This window comes from Pecten maximus, chromosome 5, assembly GCF_902652985.1.
Source record: "Pecten maximus chromosome 5, xPecMax1.1, whole genome shotgun sequence".
In the NCBI taxonomy this organism is placed as follows: Eukaryota; Metazoa; Mollusca; class Bivalvia; order Pectinida; family Pectinidae; genus Pecten; species Pecten maximus.
The window spans coordinates 15,927,853-15,953,565 of record NC_047019.1 but is presented as its reverse complement, the minus strand read 5'-3'; the positions used below and the strand labels follow the sequence as shown (position 1 = coordinate 15,953,565).

The 25,713-nt window shown below is 33.8% G+C and overlaps 1 protein-coding gene across 1 annotated transcript; it reads left to right on the top strand.

Annotated features, from left to right (window-relative positions):
- LOC117327303 (organic cation transporter protein-like) lies at positions 1 to 25,713 on the top strand. Its single transcript, XM_033884228.1, has 10 exons — positions 1 to 405; positions 6,158 to 6,410; positions 8,317 to 8,420; positions 9,149 to 9,303; positions 10,663 to 10,831; positions 19,407 to 19,619; positions 20,410 to 20,636; positions 21,018 to 21,199; positions 21,703 to 21,854; positions 22,102 to 25,713. Exons 1-10 carry the CDS (start codon positions 263 to 265, stop codon positions 22,193 to 22,195), a joined length of 1,692 nt encoding a protein of 563 aa, XP_033740119.1. The 5' UTR covers positions 1 to 262; the 3' UTR covers positions 22,196 to 25,713.

Sequence of the window (25,713 nt, the reverse complement as noted above, 5' to 3'; positions counted from 1 at the left end):
CCGCTTACACGCCACTGTAGCACTAACATACCCAACCCTGACCGTAATCAATAAGCGCCATACGATTCACGTGCTTCCTGAGTGACCGAGTACCAAGGTTCCCAGCTTTCTACCATAGCTAACAGTGTCGTTCTCTCTTTCAGTCTGAGCCGGAGTTCTGTACAACGGAGAATTTGTGACTTCGCCTTACGGTTAAATAGACAGTTGCTTGTGAATAAAGGGAACACGGGCCCTCATTGCCGATTGTCTTCTCTGAGACACAATGAAGTTTGATGACGCATTGTTGAAGCTCGGAGAATTCGGATTCTACCAGAAAAGATTATGGATCCTCCTTCAAATACCCGCCATGTCCGTTGGCTGTTTTATGATGATGTTGGTTTTTCAGATGTTCAAGCCCGAGCATAGGTAAGTGACTTAAATTTGAAAAATGTAACATTTTTAAATAGATAAGTACCAGGTATACCCCGAGTCTGATTCAAAAATGATTCTGTACTGTCGGCCCGCTAAAAAAAAAAATTAAGAAAAAAAAGCGTTCCCAGGCAAACACGAATAAATCAGAACCATTCATTTAATTTGAGTTGCACTAAATGTACCTGGTCTGGTAGTTGAGTGCGGATTATGCTGATAAGTGCATGAACAAGCTGAGATATTGTGTGTCGGGCTTTCACGTGTGCCCCTATAAACAAAATACGGCTCACTTGTCTTTTAAATGTGCAACTGCATATCTTAAGTGATCGTCATACAACTCAAAACTTTGTATTTTGCGTTCGTATTATCGATTTTGAATGGTCTCGTGTTCTAGTCGCCCTCTGTGTTAGTTTTCAAAACTGGCTTTGATCATAACTTCTGTAAGTCAAGAACCATACAAATAAAGTAAACGAGAGAGACGAGCTCATCAACAATCAAAATATTTTGGTAAAATTACGAGAGACAACCTCGTCCAGTATATTTTGGTAAAAAGACGAGAGACAACCTCGTCCAGTATATTTTGGTAAAAAGACGAGAGACAACCTCGTCCAGTATATTATGGTAAAATACGAGACACAACCTCGTCCAGTATATTTTGGTATAACACTAGAGAAAACCTCGTCAAGTATAGTTTGCTAATAACGAGAGACAACCTCGTCCAGTTTATTTTGGTATAACACTAGAGACAACCTCGTCCAGTTTATTTTGGTAATACACGAGAGAAACACAGTCCAGTATAAATACTAACCAGTTAGCGAGAAACAGTCCGTACCACATCAATGTATAACCAAACATTTGATCGTGGTCGAATGAAAGGTGATATCTTGTATGGAGTATGATAAGAACATGTATGCCCTTCATGCCAAAGCAGTCAAAATATGTTTAAAGAAACATATATTTTAGACTCTTCTAGAGTCAACGGAAATACAGCGATACCCACTGCGTAATGTCATACTGGGGAGAACATTACAGATGATGACTCATGCTTCATTTCTCTCAGCACCACTATCATAAAAACTAATCTGACTTCGAAACATCCGCACAATGTAGGGCAATATTTAAAAAAGCAGGCGCGCCAGGGTAGGTTGAACGGCGATACATTTTGTGTGATATTGTGAAATTAATTGTTCACAAATGCCAGACAGCTTGTGGTGTAATCCTTCTCTAATTACGTAAATATTATGACGCCATGCCGTTAACAATCTATCAAAATTCTTTTTTGTTTTGACTAAGCTGCTTTAATGTACAACATAATTTTGTACTAGTCTCAATCTTTAGGACGAAATTTATATTTTCGCCTATAACCGTTTGACGTTAACTGTCCCACTCTCATTTGCACTATGAAAATATTATAAAAGTGTGTTACAGCACAGATGACGATAATGGAAAACACGTTTAGAAATAATGAGAAAGACGACAGCTCTTTAGATGTTCTTTCCAGATGAAGTGGGTACTGCATACTTTAATGGGTACCGGTATGACAAACAGGCATTATGTGTATACATTTTAAGCAATAAAATGTCTGAATGCGGGAGACATCGCGTTCTATCTGTAGCTCGTAACACAGAGGCCCACAACTGAACAGTTGTCGTTACGGGCGAGTTCCCTCATTAAGTTTCAAAGACCCATCAAAACCATTATATTGATTACCTTTGTTTAAAATGTAGAATACAATCGATCTGAAGTAAAATGCCACATTAAACTTGTCACAAACAGAGTTAGGTGACGCGTTAATGAAGGTCCGATAGTATTGCGCGCCATAATTTATGTATATTTTTTTTAAAGTGCAGATATTCCTACGCTCGAGTAACTTAAATTGTAGCCTTAGAACGTGAAGATGTCTTTGATAGCAACTGATCTATGTGAAATACAGAAAAATACATTTTTAAAAGAATATACATGTATATATTTAATGTTCGTGTCTGTAAAGTGCGTTTATTTAACAATTAAACACTTGTTATATTGTATTTATTGTCCATGGCTATTTATCTGTCACCCAGATCGCATTTAAATTGACAGTAAATACAATTTAACAAGCGTTGAATTGTTATATCTACATTTACTTATGTTAAATTGTGCGTTTCTTAAATAAATACGTTCCTTATTTCCATATATGCCCTTGTGGGTTCGTTTAAAAGAATATAATTCTTTAATCAACTTCATTTCTGTGATTTAGTTGCAAACGATCAACATAGCGCCAAAATGACGTCATAGTAATGCCATTGTTCCCCATCACATTCCTCGCTGCGTTTGATTCATTCATAGCGCATAGCGAAACATGTCCACGATGTTGATCAAAATGGCATAACAATCCCGTCATGTGATCTTGACTGCATCTATACGCTCATAGACTTCAGCCCAGATTAACACTGAGGCAGTGGGAGACTGAGGTGCCAAATGTAAATATTGTGAAGCGTAACTCGTGACAGCTGTAGCTGTTAGTGCAAAATATTGGTAAACCCCCATATTCATGAGACAAGCCGTTTTTAGCGACTTGTCGACAAGTTTTTGTATACACAAATATAAATGTCGGTATTGTTATGTACACATTTAGGAGCATATAAAAAAGATTTTGGTTCTGAAACTGTATCTGTAATTACGCTGTTTTGAAACGATATGAAGGACTTTGTTAAATTATTTAAAAATACATTCCGTGCTGGGAGAAGGTTCATCCACCAAGATAAAATGTGTTAGCTATTAATGACATATAATCAATTATCAGGCATGTTGTCAGTATAAACGTACGCAATACATGTTATAGTATGAGATGTAGAATGACTTGATAACGGTTTCTATGTACATTATTAACATTTTATATAACTGGGTATGATTCTTTGTGATATGCCGTACTTCCTGTTTTATCCGTTCCGCATAAAACTGATAGGCATTGCTACAGTTGTATAAATAGAACATTAGGCAATTGGTGGAATTAAGTACATATGCCGTACAGTGTTACACTGACTAATTAACGATCGAGCTATCTGTGACTGTCTTATATCAGTACATGGTACTTAACGTTCCCTACTACCCCTCTCATCATGTTTTCAATTATTTACAAGATGCTTCTTAATTAATGGATATATGCCATTAAATAGTGTACATACAGTCAATTAGCGCGCAGAGAGTGATGGAAAGTAATATTTAGTTTATCTGATGTAAAGTAATAATTAGTTTATCTGATGTAAAGTAATACTTAGTAATTAGTTTATCTGATGTAAAGTAATAATTAGTTTATCTGATGTAAAGTAATAATTAGTTTATCTGATGTGAAGTAATATTTAGTTTATCTGACGAGTAGTGCAGACATGTTTACTTTATCGAACGAATTGTACGGATATGTTTAGTTTATCTAACGAATTGTACGGATATGTTTAGTTTATCGAACGAGTTGTACGGATATGTTTACTTTATTTAACGAGTTGTACAGATGTGTTTAGTTTATCTAAATGGTTGTAAACAGACGTTTATTTTATCTAACACGCTATAAAGATACGTTTTAGTTTATCTGATGTGATGTTAAGAGATTTTAGTTTATTTAGTGAGATGTAAAGAGCTGTTTAAATAAATATAACAAAGACGTTCAGTATATCTCACATGATGTAAAGAGACGTTTAGTTTATCTGATGTGATCTAAAATTATATTCAGTATAACAGACATTAAACGTATCTAGAAGGTTGTTCATGGATTTTAAGTTGACCCAATAAGATCAAAATCATAGATCATTATCCCTATATCAGTACGCTAGAAGTAGTATATGTTATTGATAGTCAGAATGTAGGTATTGTTAAGAGCTTATACCAGTGATTATACATTGTCTGGTGTAAAGTAGACATTCGATACTAGCAGGTCTGTATGTACAAAACCAGGGCACTACACTATTAGGTAAATCTGTATTGGTATATTTTGCACTATTGTACACCATAGACCATTATAGTATAGTACCTGGTGCAGGTCTGAGCATGGAAAGAACAAAAAGACGAGTGTGTGAAGAGTGTAATATCACTGTGGCATGTTAAGCGTAAAGCCCCTTGATGTTGGCACATGCGCACATTAATACCAGTTTTTATGTCCTAGTTAAGTGTTTGTCTGAAGGACGTAGAGGACCATTGTTATTATTTTACCTACATACTTACCCTGTAATACCATATCTCTATGTAAGTCAGACTGATCCTATTAAGTAACAAGTGTGTGGTTAAGTCCTACACACCCGTACATACCATAGTAATTAAAGCATACCACATGTAAGGTAATTAAAGGGTTGTGCTAACGACACACAGAAGTTTACATCACCCGTATGTTATGTTTTCTGTGACACGTCAGTGACGCTAGGGGTCCAAAGTATGGAGGGACATTTTGATAAATGTGAGGATATAGAAGAGAATGAGTATATTCCAATTACAATTATTTGATCAATCATTTTTTCTGTACATTGGATACTTTTGAAAACGTGAGTGTAATGAAAGAATTTAGGAATTACAGAAAATTATAAAATAGATAAGAAATAACAGATAAGCGCATTTTTAGAGCTGTTACCCGATAACAACATATTTGTTCTACCACAGTATGGGCGGTTAGCGTTTCTCAAAATGTTTGAGTTCAGTGATGTAGCCACCAGCAACTACAAGGAGCGTCGTGAACATATACATGTTGTAGACTTAGACGCCGATATATTTTCATATTGTAGTACAGAAGCACAAACACTGTAGTCGTGGATGTATTCAACTGTACCACTAAATTAATTTTGCTTTCTTCAACGCCTTCAAGCGCCGGTAGTATTTGTTTCAACATATTGTTGCCGCTATGGGCGAAATACCAAAAGAATTTATATTGTATGCACGCAAATTCATCAATATTTAGATCCCTCCACACCCCCACAATGGACCTGTTCGCACGAGTCTGCATACGCAATAAATCAGACATTGGCGCTGAAATGTTCTCCATTACTGATGGAAGTAGTCTCAGACTTGTCTCGGGGCACTCGATCGATAAATAGCACGCCGCGGAGGTGGCCATTAACCCTTCCTAAATCATTGTCAGCTTTTTGATATAAAGTTTATGAAACAAGATTTTTTTCATTGTTTCATAACTGTTCATTTTCAATGATATGGAACAATGCCTCTATATATTTATGATAAATCATCCAAAATGTCTATTATTGTGTGCAGCCATGTCAAATATTCCTAATATGAATGCCACATCACACTGAAAATGCTAGAGTGATGATCCTGTCGCTGATGGCTTGTGAGACCGAGATGAAGCTTGGGTAATTTCAGAAACCCTCTTGTCTATCAGCTCGCAGCTTTCTAACAATAAGAGGCCTAATACCTCTAGTATACAAGGAATTAAATTTTTGGCCAATTTGGCAGAGACCCAATCGGCGTGAATGACGTTGAAGAGAAATAGCGTAATTGAATTATTTCAATGTCCCGCTAGTTGATGCTCAGTGAGCTCACCAAATATCTGCTGTTGACATTTCACGGCCTCATTAAGTAAGAGAACCCAATGAAGTTTTCTTAATATATTCCATTTTGAGTTGCCAATTTTCAATATATATTGAATTTAAACCCGCATTATTAAACGTATCCTGCTGTTATATTAAATTTTTATTCCAATAACCCTTCTTAATAACTTATTTTACGTTTTCTACTAAATTAATCCTGATTTAATTTCGTCTTGTCCTTTCTACAGATGCAAGATCCCTGGGTATGACAACGACACCTTTGCGGTACAAAATGCTTTCCACGCTGACCTCATAAATGCGACCATTCCACCTAGTCACGACGTCCTTAAGAAGTACGAGATGTGTAACCATTACAAAGGTGTGGAGGTGGGGGCGAGCAGTCCTGGAGGCTACAACTACTACGTTAATAGTACCGCTCGGGTACATTGCGAGGATTACGTCTACGATAAGTCCATCTTCGAGGAAACATTTGCATCACAAGTACGTTATATCCCATAAACATCAGCTAAAATATTTCAAGTTTTTTTTATTGTTCATTTTAATGGAAATGCAACTGTGCATACGTTAGTTTGGTTTATATACCATGGTTTCACTGACCTTACAAACATATTGTATACTTTTGCAAGTTGTCAATAAAAGCTATTGCGAGCAATGTATCATAATTCTTTGCTAGAAACGTTCTGTATTGGTTGGAAGTATCTGAAAGTAGCAACAGAATCTGATAGACTTTTGCGCATTTCCTTTATCAACTATATAAAAGAACACCTGACTTTCTGTACAGTTACATGAACATAGTACTTAGGCCTGTCTTATAACAACCCTATCTAACTTCAGTACCTGTTTCATCTCTTTGATCTAGTATTGCTTACACAAATCTGCTAACGCTGGAAATTATTCACGTACGTTTTCAGTAATGTACACAATAATTAATAATGAAAGAGTTATCTTTGAAGTTAGGAAGCAACTGTTGTAAGATAGGTTTGAATAAAATCGTCTGACGTCTTTTCATCTCCCTCTCCGACGATAAGGAACTTAAACAGTACAATAGGTATACACACGTTTACGTCAGTCTGTGGAAAATTGAAATTAATTGCTCTTGAAGCCAGTGCCATAGAATACAGCTACGGCGGTAACAGCGATAATTTTGAGCACAAACACCCCAGAGCCATTCATAGGTAACTTGGAGTGTGGCCAAACAACATTTTGCTGTCAGAAACATGCGTATTAATCAAAGCACATGCTGAGAGGGCCACAGGTCACAGTCTGGTCTTAGTCACTGTAGGACGATTAGGTCGGCGAACCTCGGGCTACTGTAGAGTCGTTACAGACCATACGATAACCTTGTCTAAGAGGTCACCTGGAAATCGCTAATACAGTATATTCTGTAGTGGTACTGTTTTCATTGGATAGAAATTGTGATTCGGTTTGATTTCCGAACTACCGATTTATAAAATAGCTGAAAGAGAGAGAGAGAGAGAGAGAGAACCGTTCGTTAATCAATATTATGTAATAGGATGTCATCCCTAAAATGCATTTACCAATTTCCAGATGGAATATCTCAGACAGTTTTGTGTAATTGGTTCGTCAACCACAGTTAGTTGTGGATCCATTTCTATAAAGGTTACACAATTGTAACTCTGAAGCTGTTCCCTTATCGGCAACAGTTATTTCGTTTTTGTTTCTTAAGGCCAAAATCAATATGTGATTAATTTAGCATTGTCTATTTTAACCGTAGATCAATGATATGACTAAATAACGTTGGTTTACATTATGATTTCAAATTAATTCCAAAACAAACCAGCTGATTAAATGTTATTCCTAGATGATCAATGATCGATTAATGCGGTTTATGATCAAATGTGTTGAAAATATCATGTATATATTAAATGAATTCCAAACAAACCAGCTGATAACATGTTATTGCTATTTCATCAATGAGCGATTATTGTCGCGTTTAATAGAATGTTTAATTGATGAAAAATATCACTTTTTTTTCTGATATTTTTCACTCGTGAAAATATCACTTTTCTGATGACCAATCAGAACACTGCTTACAAACAACAATGGGGAAAATTAAGATTTGCATATAGCTCTTCGTCACGTTATATGGCGTCATAATGCAAGATAGAATACATAACGTCACGATTTGTCGTACATTTGTAAGTCGTTGACAGGGGACAGCAATAAATTCTGGGAGAGATTGAGCTGCCTCGGTATATTTTGCTATGAAATGTAATAAACAGAATATCTAACAGTATCTTAGTAATACTAAACACATTGCAAACTATTAGCAACACTAGTTCCCAGGCAAATATTTACAAACACCTTATATGTCGTGGTGTCTCTTTAGTTTCATGTGGTGAATATTTAATACGTTTCATTACAGAATAATCTCGTTTGTGATGATGCGTTGAAGACCTCACATGCTCAGATGGTGTTTTACTTGGGAGTCCTGTGTGGAGATCTGGGATTTGGAATGCTATCAGATTAGTGAGTAACTTCATGCTATTCTTTCCCTTTGCATTTTGTCAGAAGACTTTCCCACATACTGATACATTTCGAATGATAAAAAAAATCAATTTCATAATGTACCAATCACGCCAGACTGTTGCTTGGTTGTTTTTCGGCCCCAGGTGTCAGTTATTAAATGATACAATACAGCCAATATACACAAGGTCAGAACAATATCAACATATATTTTCAAACCGGGATGTGAAATATAACTTTTCAATCTAATGAGTAATAACAATACACAATGGAGAGTTTAAAATGTTATGTAAACATGTTGAGAACTGAGTATTTTTTTCAACTTTACCATTTGTCACTATGGGGCACCACAGCATTGAAATGACATTCATGTAGACTATGTTACATGGTCCCGTTGTTGAATACTACCAATTCCCCCCTGGAGAAGACTTTTTTTTTTTTTAAATTCAGTTAACTAGCATACGGAAATACACGAACAAATTTATTGTGAACAACAGTACGCCTTTGTTCTATGAGAAGCCAGAAGTGTATAAAATGGTAATTAGAAATAAACATAAAACGCTATGGAGTTTTTTTGCAACTTCCGTTGCCACCAGTTATATAGTATATAATTATAGAGACATGATTGGTGGAGTAATTTGTCTGGTGTACGCATAACTATATAACAAGTAAGCGAGACAAACACATTATTGAACGAGATTGTATTCAGTTGTATTTGATCTTATTTTCAGCATCGGACGTAAAAAGACATTTTCAATTTGCTCAGTGCTGATGTTGGCGTCTGCGTTGGCATTAGCGTGGGCACCAGAATTCTACAGCTTCGTCCTCCTAGAATTCACCGTCGGCGCGGCGTGCCACGGACTCTTCATGGTGTGCTGTGTCCTCAGTGAGTCCTTTGTATTATTTAAGTGCGATGCCGTTGTTATAGTGATACATCTACTTTAATAAGCTAGTGCTACTAATTCAACTTTTCCATTCATACATATAAGAAAGTGGATAACTACCATGCATATATGAACACTTAGGTTATGAACAGTTTGGGTGTTCAATTAGCTTGACGCCTACATTCGATCGGCATAATTGTCTTTGATGACCTAGATGGAGATGAATCATGTCACACTGATATTCATTTGGCGCTTTCTGTGACTCAGATAAGCTATTTGTATTAACATAAATTCGAAATGATTTGGAATGTTGGATGTATGCGGGCGGAAATATCAATATATATGTATATATATATATATATAACCTACATATATGGTTAAGAAGGACTAAATTGATTATTCCTGGAAATTATTTGCTCTAAAAATGTAACTGCTATAGGGATAATTTTACTTCAAAGTCTCTCATTGTTCATTGTTCGTAATAACAGTTCATGAACACATTGGGGGCATAAATGAATCTAGATGATTGTGGACTGATAAATGATTCCCTCGTTGATTACATTGAGAGCGGTGCATTTTCGGTTCACGGAGGCGATCCTTGCCTGCTTACTAACAATTTAGTAGGTTTATATCTAAACGATGCTTTTGAGCAATAGTTATTTAGAACATGTATACACCGCCATATAACAATCCCTACATACACATAAATATTTACTACACCATAGATCAAATCATTCATATGTATTTCAATGTAAATGGTTGCCGTATAAACGGCCCTCACACACTGTTGATGTTCAAGATTATTAGTTTATATAGAGCAGCTGCTTGTTAGACCAACTTCCTTTGTTCCTTTATAAGATATATCGCACAAATTATACGTGATCCAAGCGGAACTTGTTTATTCATCAGCTGATGTAGCCTAAATGTCTTTAAACTGTCTTCAAAATAACTGCTTTGGTGTTTAATGATATATGCAAAGATGAAAGATAATTAACATATCGAAGTGAGCGATTGTGTGTAGCTATTTTGTAACAAGCACATTTGCATAAACAAGGTAACGCTAGTAGATCATTGTTATCCGTTTCCAATATTCTGAGGACGGATGTCAATACAATATCGAGTTTTCCAAGCATGATGTGTTTAGCGTTTATCCACTTATTAAAAGATAGGGAAGACATGTTGTCTTATTTGTATATATATATATAAATATATAATATATCTATAATACATATAATCTATTTGTATATATATCAATATATAATATATATAATTTATTTGTATTACAGTGTATATATATATTATATCAGCTGTAATTTCGTGTCAGTCTATATCTACAGTGATTGTTTGTCATGTTCCATTAGGTGTGGAAATGGTAGGACCTTCTAAGCGTGGAGTGGCCGGAATTCCAATTCATATGTTCTTTGCTACTGGTCTGTGTTATCTTTCTGGAGCTGGCTACTTCTTGAGAAATTGGCAGTACATCCAGCTGGCAGTGGGCATCCCCTGTGTCTTCTATCTCTTCTATTGGTGGTATGTATACAACAGTTGAGGTTTGTTTGATACTTCAAAAACAAACGCCAACTTAAGTATTATTTCCTACAATATTCACGTTAAATTTAACCTTTTTTGAAAAGGTATAATGTATTTTGAAAGTAGATTTAGTTAATGGTTAGGAAGAAGATAAATCTTATTTATTCGATACTCATTATTTGAATAGAATGCTTCTGTCTTCACTTATAAAAAATGAAATATGAAGATATATATCTCAAACTGTAATTTTGATAGATTAGGTTTGGTAAGAAATGCTAGTTTAAATAAGAGCCAGTTTGATTATCAACATTCATATTCTTCTTCTCTAGTTGAACAAATGTTCTCAATCAAGCATGAACTCTTCTGTCGCTGCATGATAAAAAAAATCATCAGGAAATCATGTTTTAAAAATATGCTAAAACTATATCCAGCTTTACGATTGATGAAAAAAACTGTCGAAAGTGGTTTAATCATTACCACCTAAACCATACTTGTATTTTGAGCGTAAGGTCGTGGTATCAAGATCTGTATTTCAACAACTAGAGCACATATATTTAGAATAATAACTCACCTTCATAGCATACAGTTAAGTTCGTGTTTGGGGTAGTCGGTTCGTGTCATAAGAATCACAGATTGTGCTGCGTGTGGAACCAGATACAAATAGTAAGCCATTACATAAAGGTAATGTCTCAAGGATATACCAGGTATTCAGGATAACTTAAATAGACAATAGGCATTGTATGTTATAAAGACTTCTTAACGAGATAACGGGTATGGTATGTTGAAGTAATATGTACAATTTGAACCTTCATATTGGGATAGATAGGTGTACTATTGTCAGGGTACAATGCTGCCGTACTAAAAATAATACCTACAATTGCAAAGTTAAATATTGTTTTGAAAAACTTTCCCTAATGTCAAAGCGGATTTGATTATTCGGCTGTTTCATTTTCGTTAATCTGGATTTTAAAAAGAATACCGAACAAGTATATTTAAAAGGGAGTTCTATGCATTACGCAACGTGTTTAGGGGGAAGTAGGATTTTAAGCTTAATCTTTACATCCCCGATGTTCCGAAATATTTATTGAGCTTTGAACATTTATCAATAAAGTCAGGCTAAGTGGATATATCTGTAATGCATATATGAATCATAGGGATGCGACACATGTTTGTGCTTTTTTCTTTCTTAACTATTTTGCCTGATGCATGTAATAATTAGTAGTCAAGTGTATCGTCCTCTCTATATACAATCCGCCACGTTTTAGTTGCGATCATTAGCAGCTGACGATAAAAATGTTTTCAATAACAGCTAACGATGAAAATATATAATAAAAAAAATTGCACCTATGGACAATATCGAACGTAATTATTGATAATAACCCTAGCGAAATAACAAATGCTGTATTAAAATGAAACAGTTAACAATGTAAAAAGTATTCAGGCATAAAACTAGCGGTAAGTTTATAGTTAATCGTTATGGTTATGCTGCTTGTCTGGCAATGTGTATACAGAGGGCACGGTACGAATTTAATACAAAAGTGTGTGGGTTTCCGTTTTACTATCCAGGATCATTAAGGAAATAAAATATTTAAAATTGAAATAAATTTGATAATATTTGAATACACAACTGTATAAAGTAAATGTTTCTAACATAACATGGTCATGGTAGAAAACAAGAAATAAAACAAGGGAATGATTTGAAAGCATAAAATTATAAGACAAACCTTGTGGTATTTCTTCAGATTATCCAATTAACTGCCACGTTTTGACGTTTGTCAGATACATTCCAAGATAATAGCATTTTGTTGCTATTGTTGTAAAATAAATTGGATATATTTAAAGTGAACAAACTGGGTTCCTTTGATGAAACGGAAACACATACCGACAACATTTTCTCATATCAACGATATCTACAAGTAAGAAAGGATTCAATCAGAATATTTGTTCTGAATATTACATATGTCATTCTGTATTGTTGCAGGTAACCTGAAATTCTTGATAAGTCAGATGACGGAAGGCTTATTTATTAATCAGACTGAAACTCGTAACCGCTGAAAATGAGTGTACTCATAGTAGACTCGAGTACGTTTGATCCCCTCTTCCTTTTTCCCTTTGCCTTGTTATTTAATCTCCTCACCACATCATAACGTCGCAGGGATGCAGATTAATGGACCACAAACCGTAAGTTCTAAAACTAATGTACAAAATGTATCAAGTTTGACCTTTGCAACAGTTCATGTTTTTGCTTCCGTACGAGATTGGATATTTTAGGAGTTCATTAAGGGAGTTCATTTTGTGCTATAGCTTAATGAGTTTTATATGGTTCCTTTTATTCAGGGCCCTGAGGAATACTAAGCACATATTCTAGAAATATGTTAAAAGGGGAAAACGTGGTCATATGGCATACCTAATTACCTCTTTATGCTCTCGTGCTTAATTCAAATTTTAAATTATTCGACAACTTTTATTTATTTTCTCTGCAAGTAGCTTTTTAATTTTTTTTATCGAATTTTTCCATTCTTGGCATTGCATACAGACCAAAGGACGCAATTGTATAAATTAAACTATTTGATAAACAGATAAGAGAAATCATTCTTGAGGTGTAATTTATTATCTTATTAGTCTATATATTTTTTTGTATTATTGAAGCAGAACGTGCATACTGTTGTGAAGGTCAAACTTATAAAATATCGCGATCGTTTCCGACAAAACGGTTTTTCCTCGTTTTTTTTGGCTGGGACCAGTGAAGATAATCTTTTGAAAAAATGACCTGCTTGATAAGAAGATCTGTTGCTGTTACATTTAGCAAAGAAGACATTGATATCTGGAGAACCAATTCCAATAAAGATGTCCAAAGATGTCCCGAAATTTCGTGCCGGAGATGCTAAACACAGTACCTACATGAAGAACCTTTCGATATGTCCGATGGTCACTGGACGAAGCGCACCTGTAAATTATAATTTCACAATTTTACGATCACTACTTTTCGCACAGACCTTTTCTTTGCAAGAGCTAACACGACTTTTGTTCAATTCAGTTTAGGTGAAAAACATTTGGTTTTGACAAAAACTAGATTTATCGTTAATTTCATCTGATATCAAAGTTTGGAAACAAAAGTATCTTTAAATGATAACATAATCGAATTTTTATTAGGAAACATTTCTCGATTAATATTCTAAAACGCATAAACGTCCTATCTTAAATGAAAGTTAAATGGGTACATCTAGATATCGGATGAAATACCTTTTGCAAATCCTGCCTACCTGCTAAGTAGAGAAGTTAGATTTTCCTTGCAATTTCTCCATATATTTTATAATCTTAATCTTACATCAACGATTCCATCAACTGGACAATAACCATGGAAAAACCCAGCCTGCTTAAAAACAGAGATGACATAAAGGAAAAGACATAAAATTAGAGATGAAGACTTCAGATTGCACACTTCATTTGGGGAGTAGAGCAGTAAGTAAGAAAAGTAGCTGTGTGCTACCACAACTAACTACGCATTATGATTTATTGTTTAATATATATGTATGTTATATAATGTATGTATGTATGTATGTATGTATGTATGTATGGATGTATTTTTTTTGCAAATAAAAAGAAATTGTATTTTTGTGATATGTGAAAATCTATTAGCATCAGGGAATCTAATAAATACTTATTGATATGCTGTCAATGATAGAGGTAGCTAATTATGCACTGTATCTTAAGAAAATAAAGAAACCAAACTTTAATTTGCTAGCCCACAAAAGGTGTTGGCTGTCTGCGCACCGGTTGGGAGGTATGGCGCCATTATTGTTGTTATTTATAGAAAGCACGGAATTAAATAAATCAAAAGATATTTAATCTTATTATTTTCCACTCCAAATGATTCGACAGAAATGTATGTATGGATTAAAGATTTGTACACTTACAAATCCTTGTTATTTTTGGTAAGATGTTATCAGGAACTGTTACAAAATTACATTCCAAATCAGCCACAATATGCTTTTGAAACATTCATCATATCTTTTTTATTTGGTTCAGTGTTTTTCTATAGCTTAAACTTTATTCATAAGCCCCATTTTATAAATAACACATCATCCACATTTATATTAATAACATTTTGACTTTATTATTAACACTTTTTCTTTGAAATCTTTAAAACAAAAGATATTTAAAACAATGCTTCGGCATAAAATATAGGCTAAAGGTAAAATAAATGTGGATATATCTTAAATAATTTCACCAAGTAAATATACATTTAAACGGTTATTTTTCAAACCTGATGAAGAGGAAGCGAGGGTTGCAGTCCATGGAAGATCTAAAATTAATCCAAATTATAGAACATAAATGATTTTGATTGGGTAGGATATCATATAGACAATTATTTTCATATACATAAGCATACAATTTTATTATAAAATGGTTTCTAAGATGCCAGGGCAATTGAATATGGCAAACTGTACTTTTATTAAGAATTCCCCCCTGCTACATTAAAGAATGCATCTGTTTGTACCAGACAAGTGTTACTATTTCATTGGTAGACGATCAATACCACCGGTCCATACACAAGGCTGTTGGGATTAATGTAACATCCATAACAAGCGTGAAGATAACACAGATCTGGAAAACGGCTAACATTACTAATGTGTACAAAAAGTATCAGTCGAGTTTTCGAAAGACTGGGGAGTGTTATTGATTTTTGTTGAGATGATGTCTGTAGGAGTCGCGGCCATTTATTGGACAGATCGCATGTAAACTGTATCAGCTGTAATCTAGAGCTGAAGATTCTTTATTATGCAAACTGTGATTCATTGTGCTATCATTCTCATTTACTGAAAACTCATCCATAAACGATATTTATGGATGGATAGCTTATACCAATTAAATGAATGACTAAACGAGTAATCATTAACATATTTAGTTTTCAAAAGAGGTGAATGATTCAGCTTCATTTCAAATTGATTTTTGTTATTGCGTATCTTTTTTCATGTAGCATTGAATAGCATTATTACTGTTGAGATCACATTTTTGCCATTATTCAATTGCTCTGTTATCTTCCAAATCCTTTTTGTTCCACGGGGAACCCTGTTCTTGTTGTATATATTTTCAATTTACTCCAAAAACCTTTAATTTGGATTTCTCAATATTAAACAAGAAAACATTTTTCCTGATGTCAAAGATTGCAGTCTCATTGATATTCATATCATGCAACACAACGGGGTTCTCCGTTAGATCTGAGTCGTTTGTTTCTGTAGTCAATATGCTAGAGTAGGATTGTAATATTAGGTTGGTAGGCGTGATATTTTAAAAGGTAAGATATTTCGCTGTAAAATGGAAAACGATTCCCGGTGTCGTGTTGTTAATCAAAGGCGCAATGTGAACGGTAAGTATGCTTTTTATTTTTGTATCCTTCCGCTGTACCTCAGGAACTATTTTCTCTCACATTCCTGTAACAAGGTTTATATGCACAGGTAGTTATTATCTCTTGAAAATGTTTTGTTTCTATAAAATATCGGAATATAAATTGATCTGATTACTGATGAAACATCCTCTCTGAACGATTCGGTAAACATTGATAAATCTAATAATAAAAAATTAATTTCACATTGCGAGTTTTTAAGCGAAAATAACTACCTGTACGGAGATAGTTTGTCGATCACTTATATTTCGCAATATACCTCACGTATACAATAAATACTGCAAATACACACTGACGAGCGAAACAATGCAGGATCAATTGTGTAAACGTAAGGAGTGCGATATATAAGATATATATATTGTATTAAGCTATAGTCATGTACATATTGTTTTTAACGCAATATTGTTAAGTTAGCCACCATAGTATATTGAATCATTTAGGCAACGAATGTCGAAATTGTTAGCTCCTCTTACATAGTTCCTGAAGAACAGTATTCTGGTAATACACGCGATGCTGTGATCATTGGAATGTCTTGCAATTCCAAATATCCGTTATCATGCAAATTGTTGATAATGTTGATCTTATATTTTTCAGGTATCATCTCCCCATCGCCTTCTACCCAAGCCAATACTTCTGAAACATACGGATAAGCAACAATTTAGATATATTTTAAATATTCCGAGCTGATAATTCCGTTAGATAAATTATAAATCATTGCATTGAAGCAACAAGTTTGCTTCAAGGTCTAACGAATGGCTGAAATATATCCAATAAGCAGAGGTCAGTGTACAATCAAATATTCCAGAAATATTTGTGTACGTTTAACTCAGCATTACTGTAGAAAACACCATTTAAGTATCAAAGGAACTGTTTCATAGGAAAAGTTGTACTGGTCAAACCGAACCATGATTGGTGTGTACATTTACCTAGTCGAAACGCAAATTAATTTCATAAGATGTAAAAAATTTGGTGAGAAAAGGACAGAGAGATAACGAAGTGCGGCGTATACTGATTTTTGTCCTTCAGGCTTTCAGCAGTAAGGCTGGTATTAAATAATGGTGTAAAATAGAACCATATGCTGATGTATTGGTTTATAAACTCTACAGACGAAACTTGTATATCAATCGACTTAAGCCGCCTTTTGGAATTGGAATGTTTTAACTTACTTTGTATATTTCTTCTTATGATTTCGAATGTTCTTTGAACTGTATGAAGCTTTTTTATAAATCACTTATTTGAGGCCTTATTTATATTTTGCCTTGTTTCTGTCACATTTGCGCTGTGTCAGTGATGTTCTTGCTCGCCAAACATTGTATCATCTCCCGGAATAAATTGGAGAGTTTCTGCGTGCTTTTTTCTAATATATAACTCACTTCATTGGATCATCTTAAACAAAGATATACCGAACCTACCAAAAATCTTAATGACATAAGCGTTAAACAACTCGTACATAAACTATATTGTAACGAAAATATCCAAGCTGTTCATGAACAACTTTAATACATCACAATGTTACTACATCAAATGAGTAATGATAATTCAATTAAATCTAAAAAGATTCTTTAAAGTATTACGCAGTGCTCTGTTCTCCGACTTGATAGGTAAACATCCACAACACAGAACAAGATAATATATATTTCTAACACATAAATAATTAATTAAAACTGCCATTGACAATGTTTGTGATAATTGCGTTTTGGTTGTAGTCAAGTCTATGCGGTATGCGTCAATAAGATTTTTTTCATAATTACATAACCTAGATTTTATGAAATCATGATAATAAACTTTCAGTTAGTAATAATTTTATGTATATGCATATAAAGAATTGTAAAAATGAACACACGCGTGAAAAAACATCCTTAAATATGAAATTATTTAAGAGATATTAAATATTATACTATATGCCAAATCAGGAATATAAATCAACATCGTACAGCTCTTTGTCAATTATACTAATAGTGATAGGGACTAAAACACGAGTTTCACTTTCAAAGGAGATTGATGCAATTTATCACGGAGTTTTATACTGTCGTAGAAGCTAATTGATGTAAGGCAGTTTTTCATATAGGCGGACGGGCACGCAGTGTCCGCTAAACTACCATGAGTAATCATTTAGAGATTAACTTTGCTCTGTGTAAGAAGCTTTATTGCCATGAACGCTTGGACAAAGTCGATAACCATTACCATGATATACCTCTTTGTGTGTATTTTTGAGTCGTGTTCGATCAATATCTTGAGTGCAATTATGGACGAATTAACTTCAAACTTTGTAAGAAGCTTAAAATTATATAAAGTTGGTCCTATTTGATAATCCTTAGTATACGATCATTCATTAAGCAGTTATTCATTAAGCAGTTATTCTCTTCATTGACATCGCATGATAATCGAGAAATTAATTATATTAAAAAAAAAAAAAAAAATACAAAACAAAACAACCAAAAACAAAAACTAACTTGCAATTGAAGCTTAAACAAACTCGATTACAAATTGACATGATATATTGTTCTGCCCCAAGTTTCTCCTTTTCCTTTAGCTCTTCAGAGGCTCGCTAATATAAAACAGTTGTGATGAGTTTCACAAATCTCATACGAAATGAAACGAGTGTAAGGTTCTATTTATCACATATCTTAACATTCGTAAAATCTGGTAACACGAATTTTCACTGCATGTCTCTATATTTTACGACGTCACATTGTGATGTGACGTCATGATTTTGAGAGGTTGCAGTTCACGTGTTTGCTATACGTCATTAAACAAACATATCATAAATGATACTGATAAGAGGGAAGCGATATGATAAAATACATTAACAAAAGTTGTGTCATTATCTTAATATGTTATGCAGGCCGAAACATCATATATTCTATTAAAATTTAACAAACGCACATGAACATCAATGGATCGCTAATTGATCCATCATCGCGTTATTTTCCGAAGGTGACCTGAAAGACGTGAGATGCCTTGGCTTTGGTTAGCCCTGCTGACAACGTTAGTGCCGATCCCTCCCTGCGTCCATTCCCTGGCATCCAATTACAATACCCATGGTCCATCAGTGGTTACGAGATAAAACCTAATCAGAGTCTCTTCTATAGAGCAGTTATGTGCGTTAGGAAATATTGTTCTTTATTACAATTTCTTAAGAGTTCTGGCTGCATGTGTATGTCCTAGGTTTATTCCCGAATCGCCACGCTGGTTGATCAGCAGAGGGCGCTACGAAGAGGCGGAGGTGATTGTCAAGCGTGCAGCGGAGGTCAACAAAACAACAGTGCCTGATAAGATGTTCGACGCCAACTCTGTGGAAAAGGTGAAAGAGGGGCACTTGTGGCATCTGTTTTTGTCCAAGACCCTCTTCTTCAGGACCCTCATCATATTCTTTAATTGGTGAGAATATTCTTATTTAAGTCCATTTGAAGTGTATAACAGTTGGCAAAACAAAATTAAAACCCTCTAATACGAATTATGACGAGAAAAAAATCTAATATTTATTTATTATTTATTAATATTTTTATTACAACTAATTCGTAATATTTAAAAAAAAGTTTTACTGTTTCTTTTATTACATTTTAATGTAAAATCGTGGATAGTTTGATTGCTGTTTAAACTAATTCACTGTTTTCATTGAATAGGTTCTTCATAAAAAAAGGTTTGACAATTGATATCGAGAAATACTCTTTGTAACTGAATGTCTTTTATCACGATCACGTCATTGTATTATTTCAAAAAAGAAATATGAATTCGGAAAAGAAATACTGAAACATTTATTGTTGTATTGGAAAACATAACATTGATTATTTCTCGATGATGGTTGCATGTCTGTGCGTTTACCATATATATGTAAATAGTTTAAGAAAATAAAATGAATAAAAAGAAAAGGATAAAAATGTAGGTTTATAATAGGCCTGTTTTACATCTCTTTTAATTTTCTTCATAGAGCCAATTGTTGCACTTCACTTCTCGGAACGATGCCAGAGTATTCACTCGATCTGTTTCATAAGACTGGTGATGTCCATAGGACGAGGGGATAGGGCAATCATGCATCGGGTAGACCAGGGACGGCTGGACTCTTACACAGTTAAAGATTGGGCTAAACTATGGTTGTAGAATAGATATTATTCGCACTAAAGAAGAAACTCGTTCTTATGGAAGTTTCTGTCCTTGTTTTTGCTCGTAGGTTGGTGATCAGCATGATGTACTACGGTGTGACCATGCACTCGGGCAATCTGGGAGGTAACTTTTTCCTCAAGTTCTTTATCCTCGCTGTGGTGGAGTACCCGTCCAATGGTTCAACTATTTTTCTTCTCAACGCTATGGGCCGGCGAAAGCTGTTGTGTCTGTGTATGATGGTTGGAGGAGTTGCGTGTATGTGCACCATTTTTACTGTGTTATACGGAGGCAAAGGTGAGCACTATAAGGAAAATATATCTTTATCATTTTGCAAAAAGCTAACATGGTAAATGTGATACCATCATTAAATGGTATAGCGACTCAATCTATAAAACGTATTGAATAATTTTAACTTCGGAATACTTACTATTCTCAATATGGTAAATAGATTTATTTCGGCGCATGCGCTTTACCGCACAGGTGAATTGAAAAAGATTAGCGAGATGGCTGTCATAGTTATTGCTACAGAACACATGCAGACAATCATAATTAAGCGGAAGGCTTTCAAAAAGAAAAAGAAAAAAGAAGAAGCTTATATTAGGTAACCAAAGGTATTTGATGATGATAATGCTGATAATACTAATACCCAAGTATAATATGACATTTATTTTATAGAGTTGGAGCCACTTACCCTTGCACTGGCTGTACTGGGTAAGATGGGGTCAGCGGCAGCCTTTGGCGTAGTGTATGTATATTCCATGGAACTGTACCCCACTGTTGTCAGGAACGGCGGAATGGGAGCCAGCTCGTGTGTTGCTAGGATAGGAGGCATGATATCTCCTTACATTGCTCAATCTGTAAGTCACAACAATATATGTCAAAAGTAATTTTTTTGTACAAGAAAATAGGATACTGTAGTTTTCGTTTGATGGTTTTCCAGAGTGTTTTCTCATCTCTGTCTCGTAATCTTTTCTTTGCTGTCGAAGGGAAGTAACTCTGGTAGATCAAAGCCTTCGATTGCCCGCTATCGATATATGTGTATATGTACTATTTTTTATAAACATGTTGATCATTTAGTGGTATATGTACTGATAGTGATAAAAGGTGTCTTTTACATTTTATATAGAAACACTTACCCCGAAATATAATATCATTCCAAGTCCGTACATATGTGTATATCACAGCGAATATGTAGTAGGTAAAGGTAGATAACTCGCGCACATAATACACATTGACTGAAGTAATAAATGACATCTGAAATATACTTTCTTCTTAGCATTTGTATTCAATTAGAGAAATACAGGATGCATCATTGATCACCGGAATAATGCTGATTGAAAGTATTTGTTTATTATTATAGGGAGAGATAATTGGCGGGAAGTTTGGTCAGGCTTTCCCATTGGGTGTATTTGGTGCAGCTTCAATTACGGCGGGACTGTTATGTTTGCTGCTTCCGGAAACCCTGGGCAAGAAACTCCCGGAAACCATCGAAGACGGTGAAAACTTTGGAAAGTGAGTATGACATACCAAGATTTTAGTAAATTCTTAAATGAGAACATACAAAGTGTTCTGATATATTTCCATATGCGTTGTGTCAATATATTCGAAATTTGCAATCGATTTGTTTAGGAAACGTGCGATTCGTGTGATGTTTATTTAAAGTTTCGGTTTTTCAACCACATTCTATAATCATAAAAAGAGAACATGATTATTTGCTTCCGCATCATTCCTTATGACAAAACCATTTATTGTTTTACAGGAATCCCGACGAAGATCTTTATGAAAACCAGATCAAAATGGTACCTGCTGATATTGAAGAAGGGGATTATCCTGACAATAAAGCGTTCCTGTGATTGATCGGTCCGCAATGGACCATCTTTTTTTGTCAATATAATGCACATAGGGATACTTACATCAACAGTATTTGCACACCATGAGGTTCGGGGCAATTTGTTCTGGATTCGAACAGAAAATAAGTGAGACCCGAATTTCACATCCTTCGTTATCATGTTTACTTCGTCCATCGCCAGTTACATTGTAAATAAGGATCATTTTATATCATACATTAAAAAATCGGTACGGAGTGTATTTCATCAGTTTGGACCAATGGAAGAACATGTTTGAATATTAATGTCATTTGAAATATCTTTCCGCCATTCTGAAACATATATCAAGCAGAGATTACGTATTAAAATGGAGATAATGCTCGAAAATGACTTTACAAAGGTTAAAACCCTTTTCTCGCTTTTCAATATAATTTGGAAGTGATTTGATATATATTCTAGTTAGAATACGGCCTGTACTTCTTTGACATCTTAATATATATTATTATTATTATTTAGAAATCAATGACGACTATTATTTTACAGTTGTTATTTTGAGCCTATGAACAATTGAATCATGGTAAATGCCATCTCTAATTATTTACTGATATATGTTTACGATGGTATCAATATGTATTACTATGTATGTGAAAGGTGGGGTTCCCAGCCAATGTTTGACTCGTATATGTATGGTCAATATCAAATTCTTTTCTAACATGCATATACCAAGGTGAATTTTAGACATCATATTAAATACCTTTCCAGAAGAAAAAAACCACATTAAGATAAGATTAAACACCAATTTGATACTTTTAATTACGCCATACACTCCAGATTGTTTTAAATATGCAGAGATATAAGTTGACAGTGATATCACATCATAATCAAAAATAATTTTTGACTAAAACTAATAAACAACCATATATGGTAAAAATGTTCTCGTATACATGTGATTATATATCGATTGGTGAATTTCCATGATCCATTGGTATCTGGTTCTTATTAAAACATATTTAAAACATCCAATAATGAAGTATTTATGCAGTATTAAAGATAGAGAAAGACAATTATTCATTTTTACAATTAATAAAAGGCCGATTTTAAGGATATTTTACCAGAAACAATACTATAAAGAAAAGCAATGGCCCATTCCGAAAACTCCACCTTTATAAATATATTAATTGTAACAACTGCCTATCTGATATCAATAAAATCGGATATAACTGTAACTGGGAGGCAATAAGTCATATAACATTGTCTTTGTATAGTGTAAAGTGGTCGACTTTGTTGATCAATTTTGTTTTGTCTTGGAAATTATGTATATTATACCCTTAGTATGCAGCTAAAAGCTTGCCACTAGAGTTTCTATAACAAAATCAATGCACTATATCTTGTTCAGTATTAGGAAGTCGAGGAAACTGCCTCTTTGGTATTTTTGGATCAACATTTGATTGCCTTGATTCATTTATTTATTTCTTTATCTACCAGAGATATGTTTCATATCATCGAAATGAACATTCTTTCATATACAAAGTTCTTTTATATTCCCATGGTAAGAGATTTTATCAAAAATTCTCGTAATTTGACATGAGTATAATAAATTAGAATGGAAGATTGTCCTCGATGATCTTATTTATATTCTACAAAGTAAACAAAAGGATTACATTTAATATCACATATATTAATGTCAAATTTTGATATTATTTCCGGTCTTCCACCGTAATATTCCTTTTAGAATAATGTACATAATGTTTATTTTTAATAATGTCTGAATTATTGTACGTCATCTCTATCATATTTGTCATTGTCATATATATATATATATATATATATATGTCAACTTAAGAATGACCCGGTTAAAAGTCGGTTTGTATATAAATGTTTTTATACTTGTAAATCCGGCTAGAATTGATGTTTTGGTTTTGATTCGGTTAACCAATATAAACATATTATTTCAGGAATTAAATGCCCAAAAATATCGTATTGGAAGGAAATACATAAATTTCACATGCATAAGTATTAAAACTCAAACATTATTCATTATCTTATGTATATTTTTAAAGTTCATGATGATCTTTTTAATCTCATTTAGATGTTGTAACTGTTTTCTAATACTGCCTAGGTTTTTTCATATAAATGAAAAGTTTCTTTTTTTCATATCAACAAATTAAAGTATGTTATATTCTCCTGATAAATATTTCGTTATCAGATTATGATAACATTTAACTTCAGATTGATTAAGATGTTAATTAATATATGATTATCAGTATATTTCCATTTCAATATTCAATGAAAATCGTTCGTCGGAAATCTAGTCAGAAACCACACCATTTCAGACAAGTAGAACGAATACAAATAAAAAGCGATAAAAATTACATATATCTTAGCTCCACCAAATGTTTTGCAATAAAGCCAGCAAGATTTGAATACTTTGTAAGCAAAGGAGACGATACTTATTAGCTTCTATCTCATATTTCTGTGCTCAATATGATTCACCTTTCTCTCGTAGGTCTAGAATGTAATATAACTTCTACTATCTTTTTATGTCATTTATTTGTTTATATATTTATATGTTAACTGATAGGAGGGTTATCGTACTGACTAGATCAACACTCGTGTAAATAATTTTAGTCATTAGATAAATGGAGTTATCTTCCTTTATCATTGAACTATATTTTTTTCCTATTTATTTTATTTTGAAATTGATGTTTTTTTGTAATGAGCTCCTAGCTTGGAGAGAATAGATATAGTCAAAGTCTGCTGTTCGACCACTTAGAACAAAATGAAGAATTGCTGTATGAATGAAATAAAACAATCAATTTATAGTAATATTTTTGCTCACTTTCCGGTCATTATTTTGACGTAATAAAAATGAGAAGACTTTCCTAGTAGGGCATACATAGGTAGGTTATGGCTGCTGCAATGCCGGGTATGTCTAGGCATATATAGGCATGACCCGAGAAAAATAACACTGACATGTTCACTTGTAATTACCACAATGTTCTATTCTTGTATTGTGCCAATGTTTCAAATGAAACTCCGCTCATTGTATTTCACCATATAAATTGATTGATTATTTATTGTGGAATTCGTCTGTTATTCAGTTAAGCAATATAAAACATGCCGATACAAGTATGATGAAATAGACACGATGTTATGAAATATAATTTAAGATAACACGTTACGGATATATATGATAGCGCTATCTCCCAAATAATAAATATATCAATTCGGTAAATTTCTTTTTCTGTTTAAGTACATTTTGCTATTTCTCTTGAAATATCCCGTAATATTTTTGAATACGAAGAAGTATATTTATAATTAAAGTTAAAAAAAGCAAATCAAATTATTTGCACTTGTTTTTCAATACTCGAAGAAGCGTTAATCAAGATTTTACTTCAAAAGTATCTTGTAACCCCCCTTTTTTGACAATCCGGGATATTTATCAATATTTTCTGTGGATTGCAGTGCCAACAAGGTTTACTATTGTGCATTTAAAAAAATTACATTTGTCTTTTGAAAATAAATAAAAACCACATCTTCACAAA

Excerpts from the sequence above, each read along its gene's own strand:
- LOC117327303 (XM_033884228.1), top strand. The coding sequence starts at position 263 with ATGAAGTTTGATGACGCATTGTTGAAGCTCGGAGAATTCGGATTCTAC. Across the intron at positions 8,421-9,148 it reads TTTGGAATGCTATCAGATTA|CATCGGACGTAAAAAGACAT; the intron begins GTGAGTAACTTC and ends TCTTATTTTCAG. Across the intron at positions 10,832-19,406 it reads TTCTATCTCTTCTATTGGTG|GTTTATTCCCGAATCGCCAC; the intron begins GTATGTATACAA and ends TGTATGTCCTAG.